Raw genomic sequence first — 27,737 nt, 5'->3', positions numbered from 1 at the left:
GAACTTCAGACATCTGTGGCATTGTGTTGTGACAAAACTGCACATTTTAGTGGCCTTTTGTCCCCAGCAAAAGGTGCACCTGTGTAATGATCATGCTGTTTAATCAGCTTCTTGATATGGTGCACTTTTCAATGTGGATGGAGAAATGCTCACTAAAAAACTTTTGAGGCGTATAGAACATTTCCGAGATCTTTAATTTCAGCTCATGAAACATGGGACCAACCTTTTACATGTTGCGTTTTTTTGTTCAGTATAGTTTATTTTATTACAAATATAGCGGTATACAGTCCTCCAGATATCTGTTGACAAGGACATACATCACTGTGTATTTGTTCCTCTGTACATACAAAAATGGCCAAACATTTCTTCCCATGTTATCATTTTCCATTGTTACTAACTTGTACTAGTTAAAAGTATGATTAAAGAAGAAGAAAAATATGTGTACGTTTTGCAAACCATGTTTAGTACATCTAAAAGAGATGAGAAAAAATGTATGGTTCAACAAGAATTTTAGCATTGATTGCACTTATGATACAGTACTTTACAGCTTTGATTGGTCACAGAATATGTGACATGAAGGGGTGATGTAATTATCTGAATTACTGTAGATTTTAATAGTTTTGTTAATCAAAATTGAAGTGGTTATAAGTCCAATGGGTGTTGTTCATATACCACTCTGACTCTAAATCAATATATTAGATACATAGTATATATCAGCATATTGACAGATTATTGCTATCAACTGCTGGTTGCAAGTTATATTACCCTGTTTTTATCTTTTGGAACAATGGCAATTAAGTTGATTAAAATGATGTAGAATAGATAGATGGGCTACCACTGGTGTCACAGGCATCCACAGGTCTTGACCACCATGTTGCGATGCTTCTTTAGGATCACGTTGTTGTTGTCATCATAGAAGAGTACAGAGATGGGACTGAGCTTGGTGGGTGCGCAGCACGCTTTGGGAACCTCATCCGGCTTCAGAAGGTGAACCTGCCATTGAAAACGGTAAATCAGACTCATTCATACATGCACTTTCATATAGTCAATGATAATATCCTGTTATAAAAGAGATATGGGTTATTTAAGCAATAAGGCCCAAGGAGGGGCCAGATACCACAAACCCCAGGGGTGCTTTATTGCTATTAGAACACCTACTCATGCAAGGGTTTTTCTTAATTTTTTACTATTTTCTACATTGTTGAATAATAGTGAAGATGTCAAAATGATGAAATAACACATATGGAATCATATAGGAACCCAAAAAGTGTGAAACATATCAAAACATGTAATATATTTGAGATTCTTTAAGCCACTTTTAGCCACCCTTTGCCTTGATGACAGCTTTGCACACTCTTGGCATTCTCTCAACCAACTTCACCTGGAATGCTTTTCCAACAGTCTTGAAGGAGTTCCCACATATGCTGAGCACTTGTTGGCTGTTATTCCTTTACTCTGCGGTCCTACTCATCTCAAAACATCTGTTTGGTTGAGGTCGGGGGATTGTGGAGGCCAGGTCATCTGATGCAGCACTCCGTCACTCTCCTTTTTGGTAAAATAGCCCTTAAACAGCCTGGAGGTGTGCTGGGTCATTGTCCTGTTGAAAAACAAATGAATTCTCCTGAGTGGCACAGTGGTCTAAGGCAAGCTGTGCAGTTAGAGATCCTGGTTGGAGTCCAGGCTCTGTCGCAGCCGGCCGCCACCGGGAGACCTGTGGGGCGGCACACAGTTGGCCCAGCGTCGTCCGGGTTAGGGGAGGGTTTTGTCGGTAGGGATGTTCTTGTCCCATCGCGCTCTAGCGACTCCTGTGGCGAGCCGGGCGCAATGCACGCTGACAGGGTTGCCAGGTGTATGGTGTTTCCTCCCACATATCGGTGCGTCTGGCCTCCGGGTTAAGCAGGCATTGTGTCAAGAAGCAGTGCGGCTTGGCTGGGTTGTGTTTTGGAGGACGCACGGCTCTCAACCTTCGCCTCTCCCCAGTCCATACGGGAGTTGCAGCGATGAGACAAGACTGTAACTACCAATTCGATACCACGAAAAAGGTGTAAAAGTAACAAACAATTATTATTATTTTTGTAATAATAATTTATAAAAACGAATGATAGTCCCACTAAGCCCAAACCAGATGGGATGGCGTATAGCTGCAGAATGCTGTTGTAGCCATGCTGGTTAAGTGTGAATTCTAAATCAATCACAGACAGTGTCAACAGCAAAGCACCTCCACACCATAACACCTCCTCCTCCATGCTTTATGGCAGGAAATACACATGCAGAGATCATCTGTTCACCCACACTGCATCTCACAAAGACATGGCAGTTGGAACCAAAAATCTCACATTTGGACTCCAGACCAAAGGACAAATGTATTGTGTTTCTTTGCCCAATTAAGTCTAATTTAATAGTTTAATCATTTAATAGTGGTTTCTTTGCAGCCATTCAACCATAAAGGCCTGATTCACACAGCCTCCTCTGAACAGTTGATGTTGAGATGTGTCAGTTACTTGAACTCTGTGGCATTTATTTGGGCAGGAATATCTGAGGCTGGTAACTCTAATGAACTTATTGTCATGCTCTGACCTTAGAGAGCCTTTCTATTCTCTATTTTGGTTAGGTCAGGGTGTGACTAGGGTGGGTACTGTAGTTTTTGTATTTCTATGTTGGCCTGGTATGGTTCCCAATCAGAGGCAGCTGTTTAGCGTTGTCTCTGATCATATTTAGGCAGCCTTTTCCCCACTGTGGTTGTGAGATCTTGTCTATGTCTAGTTGCCTGCGAGCACTACATTAGCTTCCCGTTTTCTGTGTGTTTCACTTCAAATAAAAGAGGATGGAACCATACCACGCTGGAACCATATTCCGTATTGACTGACCTTCATGTCATAAAGTAATGATTGACTGTTGTTTCTCTTTGCTTATTTGAGCTGTTCTTGCCATAATATGGACTTGGTATTTTGCCAAATACGGATATCTTCTGTATACTCCCCCTACCTTGTCACAACACAATTGATTGGGTCAAACGCATTAAAATGGAGAAAAAAAATCCACTTTTAAGAAGGCACACCTGTTAATTGAAATGCATTCCAGGTGACCTTCTCATGAAGCTGGTTGAGAGAATGCCAAGCGTGTGCAAAGCTGTCATCGAGGCATAGGGTGGCTACTTTGAAGAATCTAAAATATATTTGGATTTGTTTGACACTTTTTTGGTTACTACATGATTCCATATGTGTTATTTCATCGTTTAGATGTCTTCAATATTTTTCTTCAATGTAGAAAATAGTAAAAATAAAGAAAACCCCTTGAATGAGTAGGTGTTCTAAAACTTTTGACCGGTAGTGTAGAGCCTTCCGTGATTTTTTCCGTGGGCTGTGTCTGAATTTGGTCAATAAGTCCTCCAAAATACTTTATTGCCCACTGTCGCAAAGACTATACTTTCAGGGGTTAAACAACACACAAAAAAAATAACCTTGTTTGTCTCATTCTTCCAACCTAGCTAGTGACTTTATAAAACACTATATTTTGTTATTTGTATTTTATATTATACCAACGATATAGGAAAGCATCTGGTGTCAAAATAGCCCCAAATATATAGGGTGTACACCCATACAATTATTAATTCATTCACTGTTTACAAATATGCCCAATCAATAGAACATTATATCAGAAAACAATAGTCTAAATGTCTCTACCATATATGGTTGAAAAGTTACCGACGATTTACTCAGAATTTAACCCCACAACACCAAATATGAAACACATACAACCAAGTTCTGTGTAGTCTAAACTAGCAATGGTCACAGCAAATTATCGTTATTATTTCATCAACACTGTCAAGTACAAGTATATGAATGTTATAATATTGTAGAGAACAAGCTAATGATTAATTCTATGTCATTTGTAATGACATCAGGCAAAAAAAACGACGTTTGGACATGAATTTCGTAGCGCCCTCTTGAATTGACAATTTTTCTCTCTACATTGTATAAGTGACTATATAAAAATAATATATATGTCATTCATCAGACGCTTTTATCCAAAGCGAATTACAATAAAACCTGTTGTCGTTTATGTATGGGTGGTGACGGGAATCGAACCCACTACCCTGGCGTTGCAAGCGTCATGCTCTATCAACTGAACTACGAAGGAGCACTTCAACGTCAATAGAATGTTGACAAGCAATTTTAACGGATTCTAAAAGGAATCATAGAATTCCAAACTAATTTCTATGGCAACACAGTAGTCCATTTTGTAAACAATCATTTTCGAACGTGTGTTGCCAAGATACATCCAACCGACGTTCTATGGAACGTTTTCTGTGCGAAAACAACAACTTCTGTTTGCTGCTGACAACAAACTGGATTGATTTTTCAGACCTGAACAATCAACTGGAAAATGCCTGGGTGCTTTTCAAGACTGACGGAGAGAGTGCGTGGACGTCTGCGGCCTACTGCGTCGACAGGTTGTTCAAATTCATTTGTGGCTCGTTTTTCTTGTCTTTTTCTGTTTTGCAGGGTTCGTGATCGTCGACAGATGGACAGTGACAGCGACTTCGAAGAGGGTATGTGGAGTTTAAAACTCTGTTTTTACTTCATTTAACAATGTCATTATAATTTGCGAAATGTTGTGTATTTCTATAATTCAGACTTGGCAAAAATGCTTGTGCCAGAGATGTTGTAGCTAGCTAGCTTGCTAGCTAACATTCACTTTAGTAACTGTTGCACAGCGATCGACTTTTGCTACCTAGCTAGCTAGTATTAGCAATCTTGCTACGTTGTGTCCTAACAATTGTTTATTTTATATTCCAATGTTCCTAATTTTAGAAACAACTGTCCTGGATGAGGTCCAGTTGGATGTGCCATTGGATGATGTGCCAGATATTCCACAGCTGCCAGCCCTCCTTGATGTCCAGAATGCTGCTATCATCCTTGAGGATGTGCCAGATGTGCAGACTATCTTTGAGGTACAATTTTCAGAAAGTTTGGGGTTTTATGTTTGAAAAATATCCCAGATATCCAAGTTGTGTCTCAGACATTAAACACATATCTTGTCTGCTTTCTGCTTTAGGAGGTCACTGGCAATTGGCAGTTGATTCTGATTAGGTTCAGCCCCCTGTACTGTGGGCCTGTTGTGATCAGGGTAAGAGACCACACACACACAGTCACATCACTGTTACAATGTTTACTGTTTCCAACATGAATGTATTGTAATGTGCAGAACAATGCCGGTCCGGTGGTTATAGCTTGGAGAACTTTCCAGTTCATCAGCCCCATCATCACCTACATGCGTGGGGGATCCCAGGTTTATGTCTTTGTAACTTCCCAATCCTACATTGTCAGTCATTTGATCTTGATGGAAATGTGTCACAGCAATTGCTGAAGTGGTTTTGTTGATGTTGTCTTGTTGTTTATCTCAACAGCAGGTGGTGGTGAGGATGCACCACGTGAGTAGGGTGAGAGGCCTGGAGACTCAACTGGTGTGGGCCATCTCCAAGGAGACAGCCAGGCTTTGTCCAGAGGGCATCCCCTACTGTGCCACCAAAGTGCAGTCCATCACTTGGATCCAGGTAAGACGGAAATACTACTGAAATAGTATTAGATTAGGCTTTTCTTCACTTATTCCATTTGGCCTTAACATGTATTCTCTCTCTGTTAGCGTGTGGCTGGCAGGGTGACCCACTATGCGTCTCACCTCCGCCACGAGACGTCTGTGGACGTGACGCTTGGCTGCTACCAGGTAAATAAACAATTTCCTTTGTATATAGACTAGACATTACTGGGCATTTTTTCATTAGATTTGGTGTGTTTTCTAATAACGTGTGTGTAGTAAACAGGTGTGTTGTGTGTGTTTTGAGTAGCAGACTGATGTCTCAGTGGTGTACACCACTCTCCACATGGGGCTGGACGAGCTTCTCTCCTCTTCAGCGTGGTCGGAGGCTGCCTCCTTCTCTACGCCCACCACTCAGCAGTTCACTGACCCAGAGCCTGAGGGCCACAACTGCCATGAGGTCAGACGTTACACACACATACTATTGACTAGGAGCATTAAGATCCTTCCATTGACCGATTGTTTGTCATGTCATTGGTCACTGATTTTGAATGCTTGTTTTGTTGTCGTAGGGCTGGGAGGAGGAGCTGCTGCCTGAGGAGAGGGAGGTTCCTCTGCTAAAGTGAGTTCCTCTAAATGTCTGGGCCTGTCAGATGCAGAAGGATAGTGGTCATAATGCTGTTATCCCCCATTGACTCTAATGGTTGACATGCTCCATTCCCTCCCTTCCACAGCCTCTACCTTACCACCAAGAGAGTGGAGGACATCGCCCTGAGGCTCGTCTCCCTGCGCCAGGCCTTCACTGTGAGTGGACCCACTTTTCTTTTTCTCTCTGTGACTTCTTGTTCTGTCTCCTAGAGGAAGATGTCTCACCCTAACTCTTCCCTAGACCCTGCTTGGTTCCACCCTGAGCAGGAACCATCTGTTTGTGGCGGGAAAGGTCCTCCTGGGCGCACTGGTTCAGGCCAACCACATGGTAACTCATTCTCTTTCAAGGGAAAGAGAGCGTCCCTGAGGGGAAATGTGTTCTGTTCACTAAAATATTATCTTTTCTTTGTCATAGGACGAGGCCAAGTTCATAAGTACCTATAACGACTTTGTGGACTACCTGAGTGACCCCTCCAAGCGGAATGACATTGAGAGGGAGCTGGCTGAGGCAAAGGTGAGTTCATGAACTCTTTCAAGTCTCACTGAGTTCTTCTACATGCATGTCTTTTATACATCACAGTAGCTGATCTATATGAAATCATTCCTATTTTCTCCAAACATGTTGTTTTCTTGTCCTAGATCCATCATATGAACATGATAGATGTCCTCTTTGAGCTGGTGCTGTTTGGGATGATGACAGCTCAGAAGTCCCTGATGGTGGTAAGTAGCATCTCACTGGTACATGTTTTGATATCTGTCTATTAGCAGTTTCACTTAAATTCCTCTCCTCTTTTCTCCTCCTTTGTTTCCTTTAGCACCCTGGTGGGTTCGTGGAGCGTCTGTACGCTCTCCTGTACTCCTTCCTGCCCACTGCTGCCAACATGGAGCCAGAGGCTGACAGATACCTGCTGCAGCTCAGTGTAAGAGTCTAGGTTACTTCCATATTCTTAGTGTACTTCCTTACTCATGGTTTACAGGGTTTCAATGCCATTTTAGGGGGAGTATTTCTGATTGTCTCTCTCCTCTTGATAAGCTAGTAACTCAGAGCCATTTTCTGTGTGTTGTGTGGTGTTCTCTTCAGGGCGGGCTGATGGCTCTGCTAGATGACATGTTTGGCCAGCAGCTGGCCTGGTACTTTAACCCAGAGTCTCTGGTCACTGAGCTCTCCAGCCTCCTGGAGTACCACTTGGAGAACCTCATGGCCAGCATGTAGTCCTACTGCAGGGACCATACTCCTTTCTCCTTCTCTCTCTCTTTTGAAGGAATTGAGGACTAAGTGCTTTGTTGAACCCTGATTAGTTTTTAACACCCATTAATTTAATGTATTCTCTTGTTTTCTCTCCCCACAGGATTCTTGTGACACTTTGCCACCCAACAGGGATCGAGACACCAATGCACTACATTACTTTGCACTGATTTTTACATTTTTAAATAAAATAAGTTGTAGTTCAAAAACATTTTGGTTTCTGTCTTTTCATTTATTTGATTTCATGACCTTTTCCTAGAGTTCTAATATTGATATTAGATTATTACATGAACAATGATGCTTTATTTGAAAATGGAAATAAAAACAATGTTTTGTTGATTTACAGATACTACAGGCCCACACTTTATATGGTTTTGTACTGTGTGTGATAGTGTACTATTTAAAAACATGTAGGAATACATACACTGAGTGCACAAAACATTAGGAACATTTCCTAATATTGAGTTGCACACCCTTTTCCCCTGAGAACAGCCTCAATTCGTTGGGGCATGGACTCTACAAGCTGCCCTAAGCGTTCCACAAGGATGCTGGCCCATGTTGTGTCAAGTTGGCTGGACGTCCTTTGGGTGGTGGACCATTCTTGAGACACATGGGGAAACGGTTGAGCATGAAAAAAACAGCAGTGTTGCAGTTCTTGACACACTTAACCCGGTGCGCCTGGCACCTACTACCATACCCCGTTCAAAGACAGTTAAATCTTTTGTCTTGCCGATTCACCCTCTGAATGACACACACAATCCATGTCTCAATTCTCTCAAGGTTTTAAAATCTTTCTTTAACTCCCCTTCATCTACATTGATTGAAGCGGATTGAACAAGTGACATCAATAAGGGATCATAGCTTTCACTTGGTCAGTCTATGTCATGGAAAGAGCAGGTGTCCTCAATGTTTTGTATTATCAGTGTGTGTAGTAACCTGGTACAGTATAAAGTATACCACTAGAGGGGATAATTGCTTCAGTCTTGAAAGTTACTTCTCACTATCCCTACTCTACATTAACAGTCTGCCATTATAGACTGAGGTAACTTGGGTATCTTAGTTTTTTATATGTCATTAATGTCTGAACCATTTACCATCTTTCCCACTGAAACCAGTAACGTTAACATTCATGTGAGAGAGGGTGTAGTAGTGCATACTGACCACTAGTTGGATCATAGTGTGGGTGGTGGTGTTCATGCAGGAACACAGAGGGTAGAGGCATTCTCCATCACAGTAGAAGGCAGAGTAACCCGTAGGAGCCGATACTCAGTTAAAACGGAGAGAAATACCATATCTTGTCATTCGATTTCTTAGATAAATTACGAGAATAGACTGTCAGCCCCTCTCCTTGTTCGGGCGGCGTTCAGCGATCGACGTCACCGGCTTTCTAGCCATCGCCGTTCCATTATTCGTATATACACTTGTTTTGTCTTGTTTCCATACAGACCTGGTTTTCATTTCCCCAATTAAGCTACTTGTATTTAACCCTCTGATTTCCATCATGTGTTGTGTGTGTGTAATTGTTTTCATGCTCTACTTTTATGTTCTGTTTTTTGAGCGCGTTTGTTTCATGTAGTGCTCTCATTTTTTGGAACTATAATAAAGTGCGCCTGTTCATTATAATCTGCTCTCCTGCACTTCGCCTCCAATACACCTTCCTGACACTTTCTATGAGAAATACATGATAAAGAATGCAAAGAACATACTCTACAATGCACATCCTACACATGCCTTGCTTCCCTAAAAATACTGTGTTACAGCAAATAAGGTGGTACAATGTTAGCTCCTGATTATCTATTCAGTACAATGAGTAGTTAAGAGAGATAGAATCTCACTTTCCAGCCTTGTTCACTGAATCTCACATATAATTCATGTCTCTTACAAGCCTGACGCCCACTGTTGATATGGCTGTGAACTGAAAGGGACCAAAAAGTATGTTATGAACCAGGAAAGACTAATGTACACTTTGGATGCATTGGATTTCAAATTAAATGTAAACGCAATTTAAGTAATTTTGTAATTGGGATGAGCTATCCCTTTAAACTGTGCATAAAACAAGTTTAACTAGAAGACGAAAAACCAGTGTTGTCCCCTGACCTTGTATGGAAACTGGGCAAGGGCAGGTCGTATTTGGGCTTCTTCTTATGGGGTTGGGTTTCAGGGCGCGTGGGGGGCAACAAGGGGCCTGGCTGGCCCTGAAGAAGTTGGTTAGATGAGTACTTGAAGGCTTATATCTACAATTTGGAATGTTGGATGTTGATTTCGGGAGGCTTCCATCATGGAAAAGGGAACAGACCACTTTTTTGGTTAGTTAACCTAAATTAATCACGACCCTCTATAGAATAACAACAGTGACAACAGTTGACTGCTATTTAAGTAATAGATTGACTATCAAATCCATGTATTGGTGTGCGGCCATTGACTTTTATGGAGAGACCGACCCAAATTTTCTGTGCCAGTTCCTGGGCATTTCATTAACTCTGCATTCTAACTTCTGCGCATCCCAGCGCTTGGAAAAATCAATGGTACAAAACCTAAGATACTGACTGATCTGTTTAAAACAATCAATCTTATGTCATCGTGAAGTCTATAAACTTTTAGACTAACATCACCAATCTGAGGTTAACATTTTGTGTAATTCCAAGTTTTATAGGGTGAAAATGCAGGCTTGTGTAAGGTAGTAACACAAACTGTCAGCATTAGGGAAATGTGCGCAATTTACTATGGCAAAAAAATTCAACATGGCAATTTAAGATGATTGTATTTGTTGCTTACTCACAAAGTATTACCAAAAGTACATACACTGCTCAAAAAAATAACACATCCTAGATCTGAATGAATGAAATATTCTTATTGAATACTTTTTTCTGTACATAGTTGAATGCGCTGACAACAAAATCACACACAAATTATCAATGGAAATCAAATTTATCAACCCATGGAGGTCTGGATTTGGAGTCACACTCAAAATTAAAGTGGAAAACCACACTACAGGCTGATCCAACTTTGATGTAATGTCCTTAAAACAAGTCAAAATGAGGCTCAGTAGTGTGTGTGGCCTCCACGCGCCTGTATGACCTCCCTACAACGCCTGGGCATGCTCCTGATGGTATACTGAGGGATCTCCTCCCAGACCTGGACTAAAGCATCAGCCAACTCCTGGACAGTCTGTGGTGCAACGTGGCGTTGGTGGATGGAGCGAGACATGATGTCCCAGATGTGCTCAATTGGATTCAGGTCTGGGGAACGGGCGGGCCATAGCATCAATGCCTTCCTCTTGCAGGAACTGCTGACACACTCCAGCCACATGAGGTCTAGCATTGTCTTGCATTAGGAGGAACCCAGGGCCAACCACACCAGCATATGGTCTTACGAGGGGTCTGAGGATCTCATCTCGGTACCTATTGGCAGTCAGGCTACCTCTGGTGAGCACATGGAGGGCTGTGTGGCCCCCCAAAGAAATGCCACCCCACACCATGATTGACCCACCGCCAAACCGGTCATGCTGGAGGATGTTGCAGGCAGCAGAACGTTCTCCACGGCATCTCCAGACTGTCACGTCTGTCACATGTGCTCAGTGTCAACCTGCTTTCATCTGTGAAGAGCACAGGGCGCCAGTGAAGAATTTGCCAATCTTCGTGTTCTCTCGCAAATGCCAAACGTCCTGCACGGTGTTGGGCTGTAAGCACAACCCCCACCTGTGGACGTCGGGCCCTCATACCACCCTCATGGAGTCTGTTTCTGACCGTTTGAGCAGACACATGCACATTTGTGGCCTACTGGAGGTCATTTTGCAGGGCTCTGGCAGTGCTCCTCCAGCTCCTCCTTGCACAAAGGCGGAGGCAGCGGTCCTGCTGCTGGGTTGTTGCCCTCCTACGGCCTCCTCCACATCTCCGGATGTACTGGCCTGTCTCCTGGTAGCGCCTCAATGCTCTGGACACTACGCTGACAGACACAGCAAACCTTCTTGCCACATCTCGCATTGATGTGCCATCCTGGATGAGCTGCACTACCTGAGCCACTTGTGTGGGTTGTAGACTCCGTCTCATGCTACCACTAGAGTGAAAGCACCGCCAGCATTCAAAAGTGACCAAAACATCAGCCAGGAAGCATAGGAACTGAGAAGTGGTCTGTGGTCCCCACCTGTAGAACCACTCCTTTATTGGGGGTGTCTTGCTAAATGCCTATAATTTCCACCTGTTGTCTATTCCATTTGCACAACAGCATGTGAAATTTATTGTCAATCAGTGTTGCTTCCTAAGTGGACAGTTTGATTTCACAGAAGTGTGATTGACTTGGAGTTACATTGTGTTGTTTAAGTGTTCCCTTTATTTTTTTGAGCAGTGTATATTTCAAGGGACATAACACTGAGACCCCTGAACATGGATGGAGGAATATTTGTGTGACGACCTAAAACAGGGGCAGAAGCTCACCAGCACCAGCAGTCTCTCCAACCACCCCTGAACGTCAGAGTCATTTAACCATTTAGAGAGTTGAACAAATGCCTGGCACTCTAGACTAGAGCCTCCATAGACTGTGCAGCAACCTGACCGTTTCACGTGCCTACCTTTAGGTTTCTCTCAGTGCAGTCCATTGTACTGGCCTGTGTGATGTGTAGTAGTTTGATGCATCTTATTACTTTGTTTGTCACCCGAAAATTCAGTCTCAGCCAATGATTGTTAATATCCTCCTGACCCTTACAGACGCAGATGCTGGACACGGAGACATTCAAGCAGCACTTTGAGAGCAAGCATCCCAAGTCCCCAATGCCACCAGAGCTGGTTGATGTTGAGGCTTAAAATGATGACACACACAACGGACCTACAGTTGGGGTAAGATGCAGTATACAGTGGCAAGAAAAAGTATGCGAACCCTTTGGAAATACCTGGATTTCTGCAAAAATTGGTCATAAAATGTGATCTAACCTTCATCTAGGTCACAACATAGACAAACAAAGTCTGCTTAAACTAATAACACACAATTATACGTTTTCATATCTTTATTGAAAACACTGTGTAAACATTCACAGTGCAGGGTGGGAAAAGTATGTGAACCCTTGGACTTAATAACTGGTTGACCCTCCTTTGGCAGCAATAACCTCAACCAAACATTTTCTGTAGTTGTGGATCAGATCGGCACAACTGTCAGGAGGAATTTTGGATCATTCCTCTTTACAAAACTATTTCAGTTCAGCAATATTCTTGGGGTGTCTGCTGTAAACTTCTCTCTTGAGGTCATGCCACAGCATCTCAATCGGGTTGAGGTCAGGATTCTGACTGGTTCACTCTCTGGTTTTTTCTTCTGTTGAAGCCATTCTGTTGTTGATTTACTTCTGTGTTTTGGGTCGTTGTCCTGTTGCATCACCCATCTTCTGTTGAGCTTCAATTGGCGGACAGATAGCCTAACATTCTCCTGCAAAATGTTTTGATAAACTTGGGAATTTATTTTTCCCGCGATGATAGCAAGCTGTCCAGGCCCTGAAGCAGCAAAACAACACCAATCCACGACGCTCCATCCACCATACTTTACAGTTGGTATGAGGTTTTGATGTTGCTGTGCCTTTTTTTTTCTCCACACATGGTGTTGTGTGTTCTTCCAAACAACCCAACTGTAGTTTCATCTGTCTTCAGAATATTTTGGAACATGTAGGTGCACTTTTGCAAACTTCAGACGTGCAGCAAAGTTTTTTTTGGACAGCAGTGGCTTCTTCCGTGGTGTCCTCCCATGAACACCATTGTTGTTTAGTGTTTTACATATCGTAGAGATGTCAGCAGCAAACTCTTGCACTACTGTATGCTTCAGTTATATGTTGCATTGCTCAACATGTGGAAATGTTGTCACTCATCGTCTTTCATGTTGTGATTCACAGATACACGATTTGAACACTGCGACTGGTATAATGGCGTCAAGGGACATAACACTGAGACCACTGGACATGGGTGGGAGAATATTTGTGTGACGACCTACAATGGGGGCAGAAGCTCACCAGCACCCCATCTTATATGTCCAACCACCCCTGAACGTCAGACTCTATTGAAGCACCTCCAGTGGTGTAAAGTACTTAAGTAAAAATACTTTAAAGTACTACTTAAGTTGTTTTTGGGGGTATCTGTACTTTACTATTTATAGTTTTGACAATTTTTACTTTAACTTCACTACATTTCTAAGGAAAATAATGTTATTTTTACTCCATACATTTTCCCTGACACCCAAAAGTAATCGTTACATTTTGAATGGCTAGCAGGACAGGAAAATTGGCGGTTGGATGTACTGCCAAATTCTCTAAAATGACGTTGGAGTCGAGTTATGGTAGAGAAATCAACATTCAATTCTCTTGCAGCAGCTCTTGTGGACATTCCTGCAGTCCGCACACTAATTGCACAATCCCTCAGAACTTCAGACATCTGTGGCATTGTGTTGTGACAAAACTGCACATTTTAGTGGCCTTTTGTCCCCAGCAAAAGGTGCACCTGTGTAATGATCATGCTGTTTAATCAGCTTCTTGATATGGTGCACTTTTCAATGTGGATGGAGAAATGCTCACTAAAAAACTTTTGAGGCGTATAGAACATTTCCGAGATCTTTAATTTCAGCTCATGAAACATGGGACCAACCTTTTACATGTTGCGTTTTTTTGTTCAGTATAGTTTATTTTATTACAAATATAGCGGTATACAGTCCTCCAGATATCTGTTGACAAGGACATACATCACTGTGTATTTGTTCCTCTGTACATACAAAAATGGCCAAACATTTTTTCCCATGTTATCATTTTCCATTGTTACTAACTTGTACTAGTTAAAAGTATGATTAAAGAAGAAGAAAAATATGTGTACGTTTTGCAAACCATGTTTAGTACATCTAAAAGAGATGAGAAAAAATGTATGGTTCAACAAGGATTTTAGCATTGATTGCACTTATGATACAGTACTTTACAGCTTTGATTGGTCACAGAATATGTGACATGAAGGGGTGATGTAATTATCTGAATACTGTAGATTTGAATAGTTTAGTTAATCAAAATTGAAGTGGTTATAAGTCCAATGGGTGTTGTTCATATACCACTCTGACTCTAAATCAATATATTAGATACATAGTATATATCAGCATATTGACAGATTATTGCTATCAACTGCTGGTTGCAAGTTATATTACCCTGTTTTTATCTTTTGGAACAATGGCAATTAAGTTGATTAAAATGATGTAGAATAGATAGATGGGCTACCACTGGTGTCACAGGCATCCACAGGTCTTGACCACCATGTTGCGATGCTTCTTTAGGATCACGTTGTTGTTGTCATCGTAGAAGAGTACAGAGATGGGACTGAGCTTGGTGGGAGCGCAGCACGCTTTGGGAACCTCATCCGGCTTCAGAAGGTGAACCTGCCATTGAAAACGGTAAATCAGACTCATTCATACATGCACTTTCATATAGTCAATGATAATATCCTGTTATAAAGGAGATATGGGTTATTTAAGCAATAAGGCCCAAGGAGGGGCCAGATACCACAAACCCCAGGGGTGCTTTATTGCAATTGGAACACCTACTCATGCAAGGGTATTTCTTTATTTTTTACAGCCTGGAGGTGTGCTGGGTCATTGTCCTGTTGAAAAACAAATTAATTATCCTGAGTGGCACAGTGGTCTAAGGCAAGCTGTGCAGTTAGAGATCCTGGTTGGAGTCCAGGCTCTGTCGCAGCCGGCCGCGACCGGGAGACCCAACGTCGTCCGGGTTAGGGGAGGGTTTGGTCGGTAGGGATGTTCTTGTCCCATCGCGCTCTAGCGACTCCTGTGGCGAGCCGGGCGCAATGCACGCTGACAGGGTTACCAGGTGTATGGTGTTTCCTCCCACATATTGGTGCGTCTGGCCTCCGGGTTAAGCAGGCATTGTGTCAAGAAGCAGTGCGGCTTGGCTGGGTTGTGTTTTGGAGGATGCACGGCTCTCAACCTTCGCCTCTCCCCAGTCCATACGGGAGTTGCAGCGATGAGACAAGACTGTAACTACCAATTCGATACCACGAAAAAGGTGTAAAAGTAACAAACAATTATTATTATTATTTTTTTAATAATAATTTATAAAAACAAATGATAGTCCCACTAAGCCCAAACCAGATGGGATGGCGTATAGCTGCAGAATGCTGTGATGCAGAGATCATCTGTTCACCCACACCGCATCTCACAAAGACATGGCAGTTGGAACCAAAAATCTCACATTTGGACTCCAGACCAAAGGACAAATGTATTGTGTTTCTTGGCCCAATTAAGTCTCATTTAATAGTTTAATCATTTAATAGTGGTTTCTTTGCAGCCATTCAACCATAAAGGCCTGATTCACACAGTCTCCTCTGAACAGTTGATGTTGAGATGTGTCAGTTACTTGAACTCTGTGAAGCATTTATTTGGGCAGCAATATCTGAGGCTGGTAACTCTAATGAACTTATTGTCACGCCCTGACCTTAGAGAGCCTTTCTATTCTCTATTTTGGTTAGGTCAGGGTGTGACTAGGGTGGGTACTGTAGTTTTTGTATTTCTATGTTGGCCTGGTATGGTTCCCAATCAGAGGCAGCTGTTTAGCGTTGTCTCTGATTGGGGATCATATTTAGGCAGCCTTTTCCCCACTGTGGTTGTGGGATCTTGTCTATGTCTAGTTGCCTGCGAGCACTACATTAGCTTCCCGTTTTCTGTGTGTTTCACTTCAAATAAAAGAGGATGGAACCATACCACGCTGCACCTTGGTCCGATTCATACAATAACGATCGTGACACTTATCCTCTGCAGCAGATGTAACCCTGGGTCTTCCATTGCTGTGGTGGTCCTCATGAGAGCCAGTTTCATCATAGCGCTTGATTGTTTTTGTGACTACACTTGAAATATTCCGTATTGACTGACCTTCATGTCATAAAGTAATGATTGACTGTTGTTTCTATTTGCTTATTTGAGCTGTTCTTGCCATAATATGGACTTGGTATTTTGCCAAATACAGATATCTTCTGTATACTCCCCCTACCTTGTCACAACACAATTGATTGGGTCAAACGCATTAAAATGGAAAAAAAATCCACTTTTAAGAAGGCACACCTGTTAATTGAAATGCATTCCAGGTGACCTTCTCATGAAGCTGTCATCAAGGCATAGGGTGGCTACTTTGAAGAATCTAAAATATATTTGGATTTGTTTGACACTTTTTTGGTTACTACATGATTCCATATGCGTTATTTCATCGTTTAGATGTCTTCACTATTTTTCTTCAATGTAGAAAATAGTGAAAATAAAGAAAACCCCTTGAATGAGTAGGTGTTCTAAAACTTTTGACCTGTAGTGTAGAGCCTTCAGTGATTTTTTCCGTGGGCTGTGGCCCCCCGTGTCTGAATTTGGTCAATAAGTCCTCCAAAAGACTTTATTGCCCACTGTCGCAAAGACTATACTTTCAGGGGTTAAACAACACACAAAAAAAATAACCTTGTTTGTCTCATTCTTCCAACCTAGCTAGTGACTTTATAAAACACTATATTTTGTTATTTGTATTTTATATTATACCAACGATATAGGAAAGCATCTGGTGTCAAAATAGCCCCAAATATATAGGGTGTACACCCATACAATTATTAATTCATTCAAGGTTTACAAATATGCCCAATCAATAGAACATTATATCAGAAAACAATAGCCTAAATGTCTCTACCATATATGGTTGAAAAGTTACCGACGATTTACTCAGAATTTAACCCCACAACACCAAATATGAAACACATACAACCAAGTTCTGTGTAGTCTAAACTAGCAATGGTCACAGCAAATTATCGTTATTATTTCATCAACACTGTCAAGTACAAGTATATGAATGTTATAATATTGTAGAGAACAAGCTAATGATTAATTCTATGTCATTTGTAATGACATCAGGCAAAGAAAACGACGTTTGGACATGAATTTCGTAGCGCCCTCTTGAATCGACAATTTTTCTCTCTACATTGTATAGCAAGCAATAAGTGACTATATAAAAATAATATATGTCATTCATCAGACGCTTTTATCCAAAGCGAGTTATAATAAAACCTGCTGTCGTTTATGTATGGGTGGTGACGGGAATCGAACCCACTACCCTGGCGTTGCAAGCGTCATGCTCTATCAACTGAACTACGAAGGAGCACTTCAACGTCAATAGAATGTTGACAAGTAATTTTAACGGATTCTAAAAGGAATCATAGAATTCCAAACTCATTTCTATGGCAACACAGTTGGCAATTTTGTAAACAATAACTGTCGAACATGTGTTGCCAAGATACATCTAACCGACGTTCTATGGAACGTTTTCTGTGCGAAAACAACAACTTCTGTTTGCTGCTGACAACAAACTGGATAGATTTTTCAGACCTGAACAATCAACTGGAAAATGCCTGGGTGCTTTTCAAGACTGACGGAGAGAGTGCGTGGACGTCTGCGGCCTACTGCGTCGACAGGTTGTTCAAATTCATTTGTGGCTCGTTTTTCTTGTCTTTTTCTGTTTTGCAGGGTTCGTGATCGTCGACAGATGGACAGTGACAGCGACTTCGAAGAGGGTATGTGGAGTTTAAAACTCTGTTTTTACTTCATTTAACAATGTCATTATAATTTGCGAAATGTTGTGTATTTCTATAATTCAGACTTGGCAAAAATGCTTGTGCCAGAGATGTTGTAGCTAGCTAGCTTGCTAGCTAACATTCACTTTAGTAACTGTTGCACAGCGATCGACTTTTGCTACCTAGCTAGCTAGTATTAGCAATCTTGCTACGTTGTGTCCTAACAATTGTTTATTTTATATTCCAATGTTCCTAATTTTAGAAACAACTGTCCTGGATGAGGTCCAGTTGGATGTGCCATTGGATGATGTGCCAGATATTCCACAGCTGCCAGTCCTCCTTGATGTCCAGAATGCTGCTGCTATCATCCTTGAGGATGTGCCAGATGTGCAGACTATCTTTGAGGTACAATTTTCAGAAAGTTTGGGGTTTTATGTTTGACAAATATCCCAGATATTCAAGTTGTGTCTCTGACATTAAACACTTATCTTGTCTGCTTTCTGCTTTAGGAGGCCACTGGCAATTGGCAGTTGATTCTGATTAGGTTCAGCCCCCTGTACTGTGGGCCTGTTGTGATCAGGGTAAGAGACCCCCCCCTACCCCCCCCCCCCCCCCCCCCACACACACACAGTCACATCACTGTTACAATGTTTACTGTTTCCAACATGAATGTATTGTAATGTGCAGAACAATGCCGGTCCGGTGGTTATAGCTTGGAGAACTTTCCAGTTCATCAGCCCCATCATCACCTACATGCGTGGGGGATCCCAGGTTTATGTCTTTGTAACTTCCCAATCCTACATTGTCAGTCATTTGATCTTGATGGAAATGTGTCACAGCAATTGCTGAAGTGGTTTTGTTGACGTTGTCTTGTTGTTTATCTCAACAGCAGGTGGTGGTGAGGATGCACCACGTGAGTAGGGTGAGAGGCCTGGAGACTCAACTGGTGTGGGCCATCTCCAAAGAGACAGCCAGGCTTTGTCCAGAGGGCATCCCCTACTGTGCCACCAAAGTGCAGTCCATCACTTGGATCCAGGTAAGACGGAAATACTACTGAAATAGTATTAGATTAGGCTTTTCTTCACTTATTCCATTTAGCCTTAACATGTATTCTCTCTCTGTTAGCGTGTGGCTGGCAGGGTGACCCACTATGCGTCTCACCTCCGCCACGAGACGTCTGTGGACGTGACTCTTGGCTGCTACCAGGTAAATAAACAATTTCCTTTGTATATAGACTAGACATTACTGGGCATTTTGTCATTAGATGTGGTGTGTTTTCTAATAACGTGTGTGTAGTAAACAGGTGTGTTGTGTGTGTTTTGAGTAGCAGACTGATGTCTCAGTGGTGTACACCACTCTCCACATGGGGCTGGACGAGCTTCTCTCCTCTTCAGCGTGGTCGGAGGCTGCCTCCTTCTCTACGCCCACCACTCAGCAGTTCACTGACCCAGAGCCTGAGGGCCACAACTGCTATGAGGTCAGACGTTACACACACATACTATTGACTAGGAGCATTAAGATCCTTCCATTGACCGATTGTTTGTCATGTCATTGGTCACTGATTTTGAATGCTTGTTTTGTTGTCGTAGGGCTGGGAGGAGGATCTGCTGCCTGAGGAGAGGGAGGTTCCTCTGCTAAAGTGAGTTCCTCTAAATGTCTGGGCCTGTCAGATGCAGAAGGATAGTGGTCATAATGCTGTTATCCCCCATTGACTCTAATGGTTGACATGCTCCATTCCCTCCCTTCCACAGCCTCTACCTTACCACCAAGAGAGTGGAGAACATCGCCCTGAGGCTCGTCTCCCTGCGCCAGGCCTTCACTGTGAGTGGACCCACTTTTCTTTTTCTCTCTGTGACTTCTTGTTCTGTCTCCTAGAGGAAGATGTCTCACCCTAACTCTTCCCTAGACCCTGCTTGGTTCCACCCTGAGCAGGAACCATCTGTTTGTGGCGGGAAAGGTCCTCCTGGGCGCACTGGTTCAGGCCAACCACATGGTAACTCATTCTCTTTCAAGGGAAAGAGAGCGTCCCTGAGGGGAAATGTGTTCTGTTCACTAAAAGATGCTATTTTCTTTGTCTGTCATAGGACGAGGCCAAGTTCATAAGTACCTATAACGACTTTGTGGACTACCTGAGTGACCCCTCCAAGCGGAATGACATTGAGAGGGAGCTGGCTGAGGCAAAGGTGAGTTCATGAACTCTTTCAAGTCTCACTGAGTTCTTCCATGCATGTATTTTATACATCACAGTAGCTGATCTATATAAAATCATTCCTATTTTCTCCAAACATGTTTTCTTGTCCTAGATCCATCATATGAACATGATAGATGTCCTCTTTGAGCTGGTGCTGTTTGGGATGATGACAGCTCAGAAGTCCCTGATGGTGGTAAGTAGCATCTCACTGGTACATGTTTTGATATCTGTCTATTAGCAGTTTCACTTAAATTCCTCTCCTCTTTTCTCCTCCTTTGTTTCCTTTAGCACCCTGGTGGGTTCGTGGAGCATCTGTACGCTCTCCTGTACTCCTTCCTGCCCACTGCTGCCAACATGGAGCCAGAGGCTGACAGATACCTGCTGCAGCTCAGCGTAAGAGTCTAGGTTACTTCCATATTCTTAGTGTACTTCCTTACTCATGGTTTACAGGGTTTCAATGCCATTTTAGGGGGAGTATTTCTGATTGTCTCTCTCCTCTTGATAAGCTAGTAACTCCGCCATTTTCTGTGTGTTGTGTGGTGTTCTCTTCAGGGCGGGCTGATGGCTCTGCTAGATGACATGTTTGGCCAGCAGCTGGCCTGGTACTTTAACCCAGAGTCTCTGGTCACTGAGCTCTCCAGCCTCCTGGAGTACCACTTGGAGAACCTCATGGCCAGCATGTAGTCCTACTGCAGGGACCATACTCCTTTCTCCTTCTCTCTCTCTTTTGAAGGAATTGAGGACTAAGTGCTTTGTTGAACCCTGATTAGTTTTTAACACCCATTAATTTAATGTATTCTCTTGTTTTCTCTCCCCACAGGATTCTTGTGACACTTTGCCACCCAACAGGGATCGAGACACCAATGCACTACATTACTTTGCATTGATTTTTACATTTTTAAATAAAATAAGTTGTAGTTCAAAAACATTTTGGTTTCTGTCTTTTCATTTATTTGATTTCATGACCTTTTCCTAGAGTTATAATATTGATATTAGATTATTACATGAACAATGATGCTTTATTTGAAAATGGAAATAAAAACAATGTTTTGTTGATTTACAGATACTACAGGCCCACACTTTATATGGTTTTGTACTGTGGTTTGTGATACTGTACAATTTACACTGAGTGCACAAAACATTAGGAACGTCTTCCTAATATTGAGTTGCACACCCTTTTTCCCTGAGAACAGCCTCAATTCGTTGGGGCATGGACTCTACAAGCTGCCCTAAGCGTTCCACAAGGATGCTGGCCCATGTTGTGTCAAGTTGGCTGGACGTCCTTTGGGTGGTGGACCATTCTTGAGACACATGGGGAAACGGTTGAGCATGAAAAAAACAGCAGTGTTGCAGTTCTTGACACACTTAACCCGGTGCGCCTGGCACCTACTACCATACCCCGTTCAAAGACAGTTAAATCTTTTGTCTTGCCGATTCACCCTCTGAATGACACACACAATCCATGTCTCAATTCTCTCAAGGTTTTAAAATCTTTCTTTAACTCCCCTTCGTCTACACTGATTGAAGCGGATTCAACAAGTGACATCAATAAGGGATCATAGCTTTCACTTGGTCAGTCTATGTCATGGAAAGAGCAGGTGTCCTCAATGTTTTGTATTATCAGTGTGTGTAGTAACCTGGTACAGGTTAATGTCTGAACCATCTTTCCCACTGAAACCAGTAATGTTAACATTCATGTGAGAGAGGGTGTAGTAGTGCATACTGACCACTAGTTGGATCATAGCGTGGTTGGTGGCATTCATGCAGGAACCCAGAGGGTAGAGGCATTCTCCATCACAGTAGAAGGCAGAGTAACCCGTAGGAGCCAATACCCAGTCCTAATGGAGAGAAATACCATAGAAATCAAATGACAAGATTAGATGAATGACGAGAATACTCTTTCCATGAGAAATACATGATAAAGAATGCAAAGAACATACTCTACAATGCACATCCTACACATGCCTTGCTTCCCTAAATATAAGGTGGTACAATGTTAGCTCCTGATTATCTATTCAGCAGATTGAGTAGTTGAGACAGAATCTCACCTTCCAGCCTAGATCACTGAAGCTCACATATAACTCATGTCTCTTACAAGCCTGACGCCCGCTGTTGACATGGCTGTGATCTGAAAGGGACCGAAAAATATGTTATGAACCAGGAAAGACTAATGTACACTTTGGATGCATTGGATTTCAAATGAAATGTAAACACAACTTAAGTAATTTTGTAATTGAGATGAACTATCCCTTTAAACTGTGCATAAAACAAGTTTAACTAGAAGACGAAAAACCAGTGTTGTCCCCTGACCTTGTATGACCTCACCATGTATACTGGGCAAGGGCAGGTCGTATTTGGGCTTCTTCTTATGGGGGTTGGGTTTCACGGCCCGGGGGGGGCGACAGGGGGCCTGGCTGGCCCTGAAAAAGGTCACCATGAAGGGCTGTTTGGAGCGGGGGCCCCTACGACCCACCAAGCCTACCCACCCAGCTGACAGGGACCGGTCTGAGAAAGAAAGAGAACAATCTTGAGGTAAACCAAAACAGCATATCTCCATTTCTATTTATTTACTGAACAATTACAGACACTATATGACATTACAGTATTACAGCACAGGTATCAGTGTGTGTATTCTAAGTGAACTTCCCTCCTTATTCAAAGGCATAATAATCAAGAAATCCACTTTGTGGGAAATAACCTCCACATCAGCAGAGCATTTCCTGACCCTGACCATAGTAGTAACTCTATGAAGCTCACCCTCCTCTGTCTCCACGTAGAGCCGGATGCCCAGGTTACTTCTGGGGTGCAGGAGCCATCGGTTGCTGGCCGAGGTCACGTCAAAAGCCAGCCAGCCCTCCTGCCCCGCTGGCACCGACTGCATGTCCAGCAGCACCAGCTCTGGTTCTCTGAGGAACGTCGAGGAGTAGCATGAGACGACAAAATTCGGGAGAGATACGCAAACCACGTTGCATGGTCATGCAGTAGAGAGAGACAGCCACTGAGCTTCAGCTCTCGAGAACCAGGTTTGTACAAGGCGTCCTCACAAGCCACAACGTGGCCAATGAGTTATTCTGCAAGGAGTTCTGTGAAGCCAGGGTGAAGAGCATAACAAATTCGACATTGCATTTTGCCAAAGCAACAAACAAAAAACATCTGGAACGATAAGCCAAACCATGGTGTATGGAGTGAAGGGAGAGCCTGTCAAGAGAGTGAGGGGAATCATGCAAAAATGCACCCTTTCATCCTTTTTAATGCAAAAAAACCCAAAGTTGATCATTTAAATGTGTCAGAGAGCGAGAGAGAGAGAGAGTTATAAAACCAGGTGATCTAGTGGCAGGAACCTGTGTTTGTTCTCCCGTTGGATCTCGTAGACAGAGATGTGCAGGCTGCGGTTGGCCCTCTGGCCCATGGTCAGGGTCTTATAAATGCGAAACTCTGCAGCTGTGACCGTTTCCCCCTGGGGGAGGGGCGTCAGGTCAAAACGGAACTCCTTCCAGTACGGCCGCGGCTGCAGCAGATCACGCTCTTGCTCCACTGAGAGAGAAGAGGAGAGAGGGAGGTCGATGTAATGCCAAAGACATTTTTCCCCCCGCATTTAAACAGCGCAACGCCTCAATCACACGTGCTCACATCTACTCTACACATTACTTCCACTCCCCGAAAAGACCAAGACAGAGATATACTCATTGTACGACACATAGTGTATGATAAAGACATTCCCACGTGACACAAGGAGGGAGAAGAGGGGGACGAAAGAGCAATTCGTGGAGCAATCAATCTAACATGAAAGTGGTGAATGAGAAGACCGAGGGAGAGAGAAGAGCAACAGAAGTGGGAAGGTGTAGAGGGAGACGGGAGGATGAGTGACTGAGTCAATGGAAATTAGGGGGAAAGAGCGGAGCAGACATGTGGAGCGAGGTGTGCAGGCAGATGCCCAGTGAAGGGGGAAAGTATAGTGATAATGTAGAGAGGGGAGAGAGGCGACAGGAAAAGACAGAGAACGATAAGGGAAGGACACACACGCTAGTCTCTCGCCACAGACGCAGTGTCCCAAGCAAGACTACACACACGCACCCCCACACTCTCTCGGGAGCCCTGCAGAGCGCATTAACAACCACGGTCGGGGCCCTGTAGTGTGCTGTAATTAGACTCACTAAGGGCCTTCAACCGCAGCAGCTGCTCAACATACACACCACTAACTACAGGTTGGGGAGTATTTTTAGAGCGGTCCTCTGCTGTTTCTCCATTTGTGTGTGTGTGTGTGTGTGTATATATATCAGTGGGGCCTGTAATTCCTTACAGCTGTGTCCCCTACGCACTGTCTTGAGCACGTTGCACGGCCTTGACTGGGTCGGATTGATAGGGTGTGTGTGAGATGGGTGTATTTTTGATTCCAACTGACAGGGGCTATGAATGAGAATCTGTCTAGATTGGTTAGATGGCCTTAAAATGGTGGTTCAAGGCGACACACCAGACATTGTCAAAATAAGATCTAAGTGAAACATAATGCATAATTCGTTTTTTTTTGTTATTTTTGTGTAATGTATGACACAGCAAGACATGATCATGTATGTCCAAATACTGTAGAACAACAAAGAAGAACTAGCATATCAAGTGTCGACGCTATGCAAAATGTGAAGAGAAATAACATGGAATCACGTTTTCCCACGGCAACAAGGTTATCCATCTTATTCCAGGAGAGATTAGCGGAAGGAAATGACTGGGAAAAGGATGTTTAATTTGTAATGCTGTGCCAGATAAGCATCTGTAGGTCTACTGTCTGGGCTGGTGCAGCACAGGAAAAGTCTCTCTTGTGATAACAAGACTGTCCCTGAGAGGTGAACTGGTTCACCACTACATAACGTTGCCAGGTTGGCCTCGTTTCTCATTGAACAATCCAACAATATGTCCTTTACTCAGTTACTGGGCTCTTTTGCAAGACATGTAAAAGGATCACAGGAGAAGTTCTTGGCCAGATCGGGCCGTGGGGCTTCTATTTGGAAATCCCTTATGGGAGGCCATTGGCTGAACAAACAACAACTCCCAACTAATTGGATAACGAGCCAATAACAATAGCCAATTAAAACCTAGGATTTTTTTTTTTTTTAAATCGCAGGTGTATCAACGGTCAGTAACTCACCCAGGTTGACGAAGCTCATGACCGTATCGGCCTCGCTAACCACTGTCCCCAGAGGCGCCGTGTACGTGTTGAGCGTGGGCAGGGCGGCATGGCTGACGTGGCCCGTCAACCCATCTACACCGCCGAACCCCAGACCCCCTACCCAATTCCCCATTCCGTTTCCCTCATCCCCCTTGGCCGACACAGCGTGGTACAGGTCCAGCATGAAGAGGGGGGCTGAGGAGGGCGGTCGGAGGGGAGGATGGGGTCTGGGCCGACCCGGTAGACCCAGGATGGACAGGATCTCCCTCTGCATCTCCTTCTTCTCTCGGCTGCTGAGGCGGCGGAAGCTGGAGTGGACGACTCCCTGGGCCTGGTGGCCCCAGAGGCAGAGCAGCAAGGGGGCGAGGAGGAGGGCCACAGGGAAGAGCGGGAGTTGGAGAAGGCGCCGGTAGGTGTACTTGCTGCTGTTGTCATGGATGCGTCTTCTTCCTGAAGACGGGCAGGCGTGGGTATCGACACACGTTCGGAACCCATCCGGTCTGCCCAAGCTCTGTGTGGTCTGAGGCAGATCTTCCAAGGTGTCCGTTGCCATAGTGGAAGAAGCTCTACCCGGCTGTTTTCCTATTCGCTCTATGTGTAACCGACAAGTCTTTGGTTGGGTTCTTCTATGTTCTTTTGGCCTTCGGTCCACAAGAGAGCAAGTAATATTCCGCAACGCACACCACAGAGGGGCTGTTAACTGTGTCTCAAACAATTTGCATGTCCCCTGTCTGTCTGTGTACGCCAAAACTGTTTGTCTTGCACGTATCCGTCACTGACAAATGCACCTCTGTGATTTGTGATGAGATGTGTTTAGATCAACGGTGGACACTAAGAGATGTTTACTCCTTTAGTTCCCTCTGTTTATCGGCCGTCTCCTCCCTTCCTCTACTACTTTAAAATCTCTCCGCTTGTTTTTTCTCTTCTACCCCAACACGACTCTACTCATGTGATACACACAGACAATAAAATGAAAGGGTAAAATGACAACTTTTTTTTAATGTGTTTTGATGAAAACAAAACAATCTCTTTGAAAATCTCTCCCTTTTGGAGAAGTACATTTGATGGAGTTTGAAAGTGGATAAGTCAAAGGGCAGGTGCTACCAAGATTGGTGGTCAATCAAATTTGAGAGAATCAAATAAAATCAGACCTGTTTTCAGTCTAATTGGTCTTCAGAAGAATAAGGAAAAAAACACCACACCTGTCGCGCCTCAATGTTGGCTGGCAAGCAACCAGATCCCACGCAAGGAACAAGGAGTCAAATCCTCAGTGGGAAAATTATCTGTCGTCCACCTCTCTTGATCAATAATTCTTTAATCCACAATTCTGGGGAACTTTTTATTCATTAAAGATCCTTTGTTTGTTACGTCCACTTGCGTCTTTAACTCCAGATGTTTCCAGATGTCTTTCTCAACCTTTACGTAGCTTCTATTTAAAAATCCTTGGTGCGTTCAGTATTTAAAAAAAATATATATATTTTTTTGATTAGTCGTTTATTCCTCGCTATTGTATTATTCTTTTGGATTCCCCCAAACCACCTGTTTCAAGTGGAGAACAATGCCAGTATGTTTGTCAGCGTACTGTACTGTGCCCTCTGAGAGTTTACCTCATGTAAGGGTGCTTCGACACTGGTAGAGTTGTCCATCACCAAGAGGGAGTGTCCTAAACAGCCTCCTCCCTCTCCCCACATCCTCTCCCAACTCTCTTCCCTATCCCTCCCTTTTATCTTTTCGTCTTCTCATGACCACTTCCTTTCATGGGAAAGCACTTTGGAATCCGAGTCAGTTTGGTGAAAAATACATACACCGAATATATTTATCCATGTTTTGAGACTAAGGAAAATATATTTATCCATGTTTTGAGACTAAGGAAAATATATTTATCCATGTTTTGAGACTAAGGAAAATATATTTATACATGTTTTGAGACTAAGGAAAATATATTTATCCATGTTTTGAGACTAAGGAAAATATATTTATCCATGTTTTGAGACTAAGGAAAATATATTTATACATGTTTTGAGACTAAGGAAAATATATTTATCCATGTTTTGAGACTAAGGAAAATATATTTATCCATGTTTTGAGACTAAGGAAAATATATTTATCCATGTTTTGAGACTAAGGAAAATATATTTATCCATGTTTTGAGACTAAGGAAAATATATTTATCCATGTTTTGAGACTAAGGAAAATATATTTATACATGTTTTGAGACTAAGGAAAATATATTTATACATGTTTTGAGACTAAGGAAAATATATTTATACATGTTTTGAGACTAAGGAAAATATATTTATCCATACAGAACACATGGATTAGCAAACCTACCGTCTCTTTAAACCCAGTACTAACAGCAGGAATGGAGACTGCTGTAGCTTAAGGTGTACTGAC

At 43.0% G+C, this 27,737-nt stretch overlaps 2 protein-coding genes across 5 annotated transcripts; one reads left to right on the top strand and one right to left on the bottom strand.

Annotated features, from left to right (window-relative positions):
* Window positions 1-176: 176 nt before the first annotated feature.
* LOC110496162 (bone morphogenetic protein 8B) lies at window positions 177-26,959 on the bottom strand. Of its 4 annotated transcripts, none has more exons than XM_036952705.2 (7): window positions 25,323-26,959; window positions 23,524-23,716; window positions 22,940-23,088; window positions 22,508-22,687; window positions 22,231-22,310; window positions 21,910-22,020; window positions 177-993 (listed from the first exon to the last, which is right to left on the bottom strand). In XM_036952705.2, exons 1-7 carry the CDS (start codon window positions 25,894-25,896, stop codon window positions 844-846), a joined length of 1,437 nt encoding a protein of 478 aa, XP_036808600.2. In that variant the 5' UTR covers window positions 25,897-26,959; the 3' UTR covers window positions 177-843. The 4 variants fall into 4 exon arrangements, with proteins under 4 accessions (XP_036808600.2, XP_036808599.2, XP_090064708.1 ...); XM_036952704.2 differs by having other exon boundaries at window positions 22,493-22,687; window positions 25,323-26,958; XM_090208582.1 differs by lacking the exon at window positions 177-993 and adding an exon at window positions 13,999-14,815.
* LOC149975525 (uncharacterized) lies at window positions 5,213-7,193 on the top strand. Its single transcript, XM_090209455.1, has 10 exons — window positions 5,213-5,218; window positions 5,411-5,557; window positions 5,647-5,727; window positions 5,849-5,998; window positions 6,111-6,160; window positions 6,273-6,342; window positions 6,428-6,514; window positions 6,602-6,700; window positions 6,826-6,906; window positions 7,002-7,193. The coding sequence occupies exons 1-10, from the start codon at window positions 5,213-5,215 to the stop codon at window positions 7,116-7,118; spliced, it is 888 nt and encodes a 295-aa protein (XP_090065581.1). The 3' UTR covers window positions 7,119-7,193.
* Window positions 26,960-27,737: the final 778 nt, after the last annotated feature.

This window comes from Oncorhynchus mykiss, chromosome 18, assembly GCF_057628025.1.
Source record: "Oncorhynchus mykiss isolate SJ-2025 chromosome 18, ASM5762802v1, whole genome shotgun sequence".
Classification (NCBI taxonomy): Eukaryota; Metazoa; Chordata; class Actinopteri; order Salmoniformes; family Salmonidae; genus Oncorhynchus; species Oncorhynchus mykiss.
Note: the sequence above shows the minus strand (reverse complement) of the source record. Positions and strands in the feature narration are given on the sequence as shown.

Bases quoted from the DNA above. Each gene is read 5' to 3' on its own strand.
- LOC149975525 (XM_090209455.1), top strand. The intron at 5,558-5,646 runs GTAAGACGGAAA...TCTCTCTGTTAG, and splicing joins AGTCCATCACTTGGATCCAG to CGTGTGGCTGGCAGGGTGAC. The intron at 6,515-6,601 runs GTAACTCATTCT...TCTTTGTCATAG, and splicing joins TGGTTCAGGCCAACCACATG to GACGAGGCCAAGTTCATAAG.
- LOC110496162 (XM_036952704.2), bottom strand. From the start codon at position 25,896: ATGGCAACGGACACCTTGGAAGATCTGCCTCAGACCACACAGAGCTTG. The intron at 22,311-22,492 runs GTCAGGGGACAA...GGTCCCTTTCAG, and splicing joins ACATGGTGAGGTCATACAAG to ATCACAGCCATGTCAACAGC. The intron at 22,021-22,230 runs GTGAGATTCTGT...TCTCTCCATTAG, and splicing joins TCAGTGATCTAGGCTGGAAG to GACTGGGTATTGGCTCCTAC.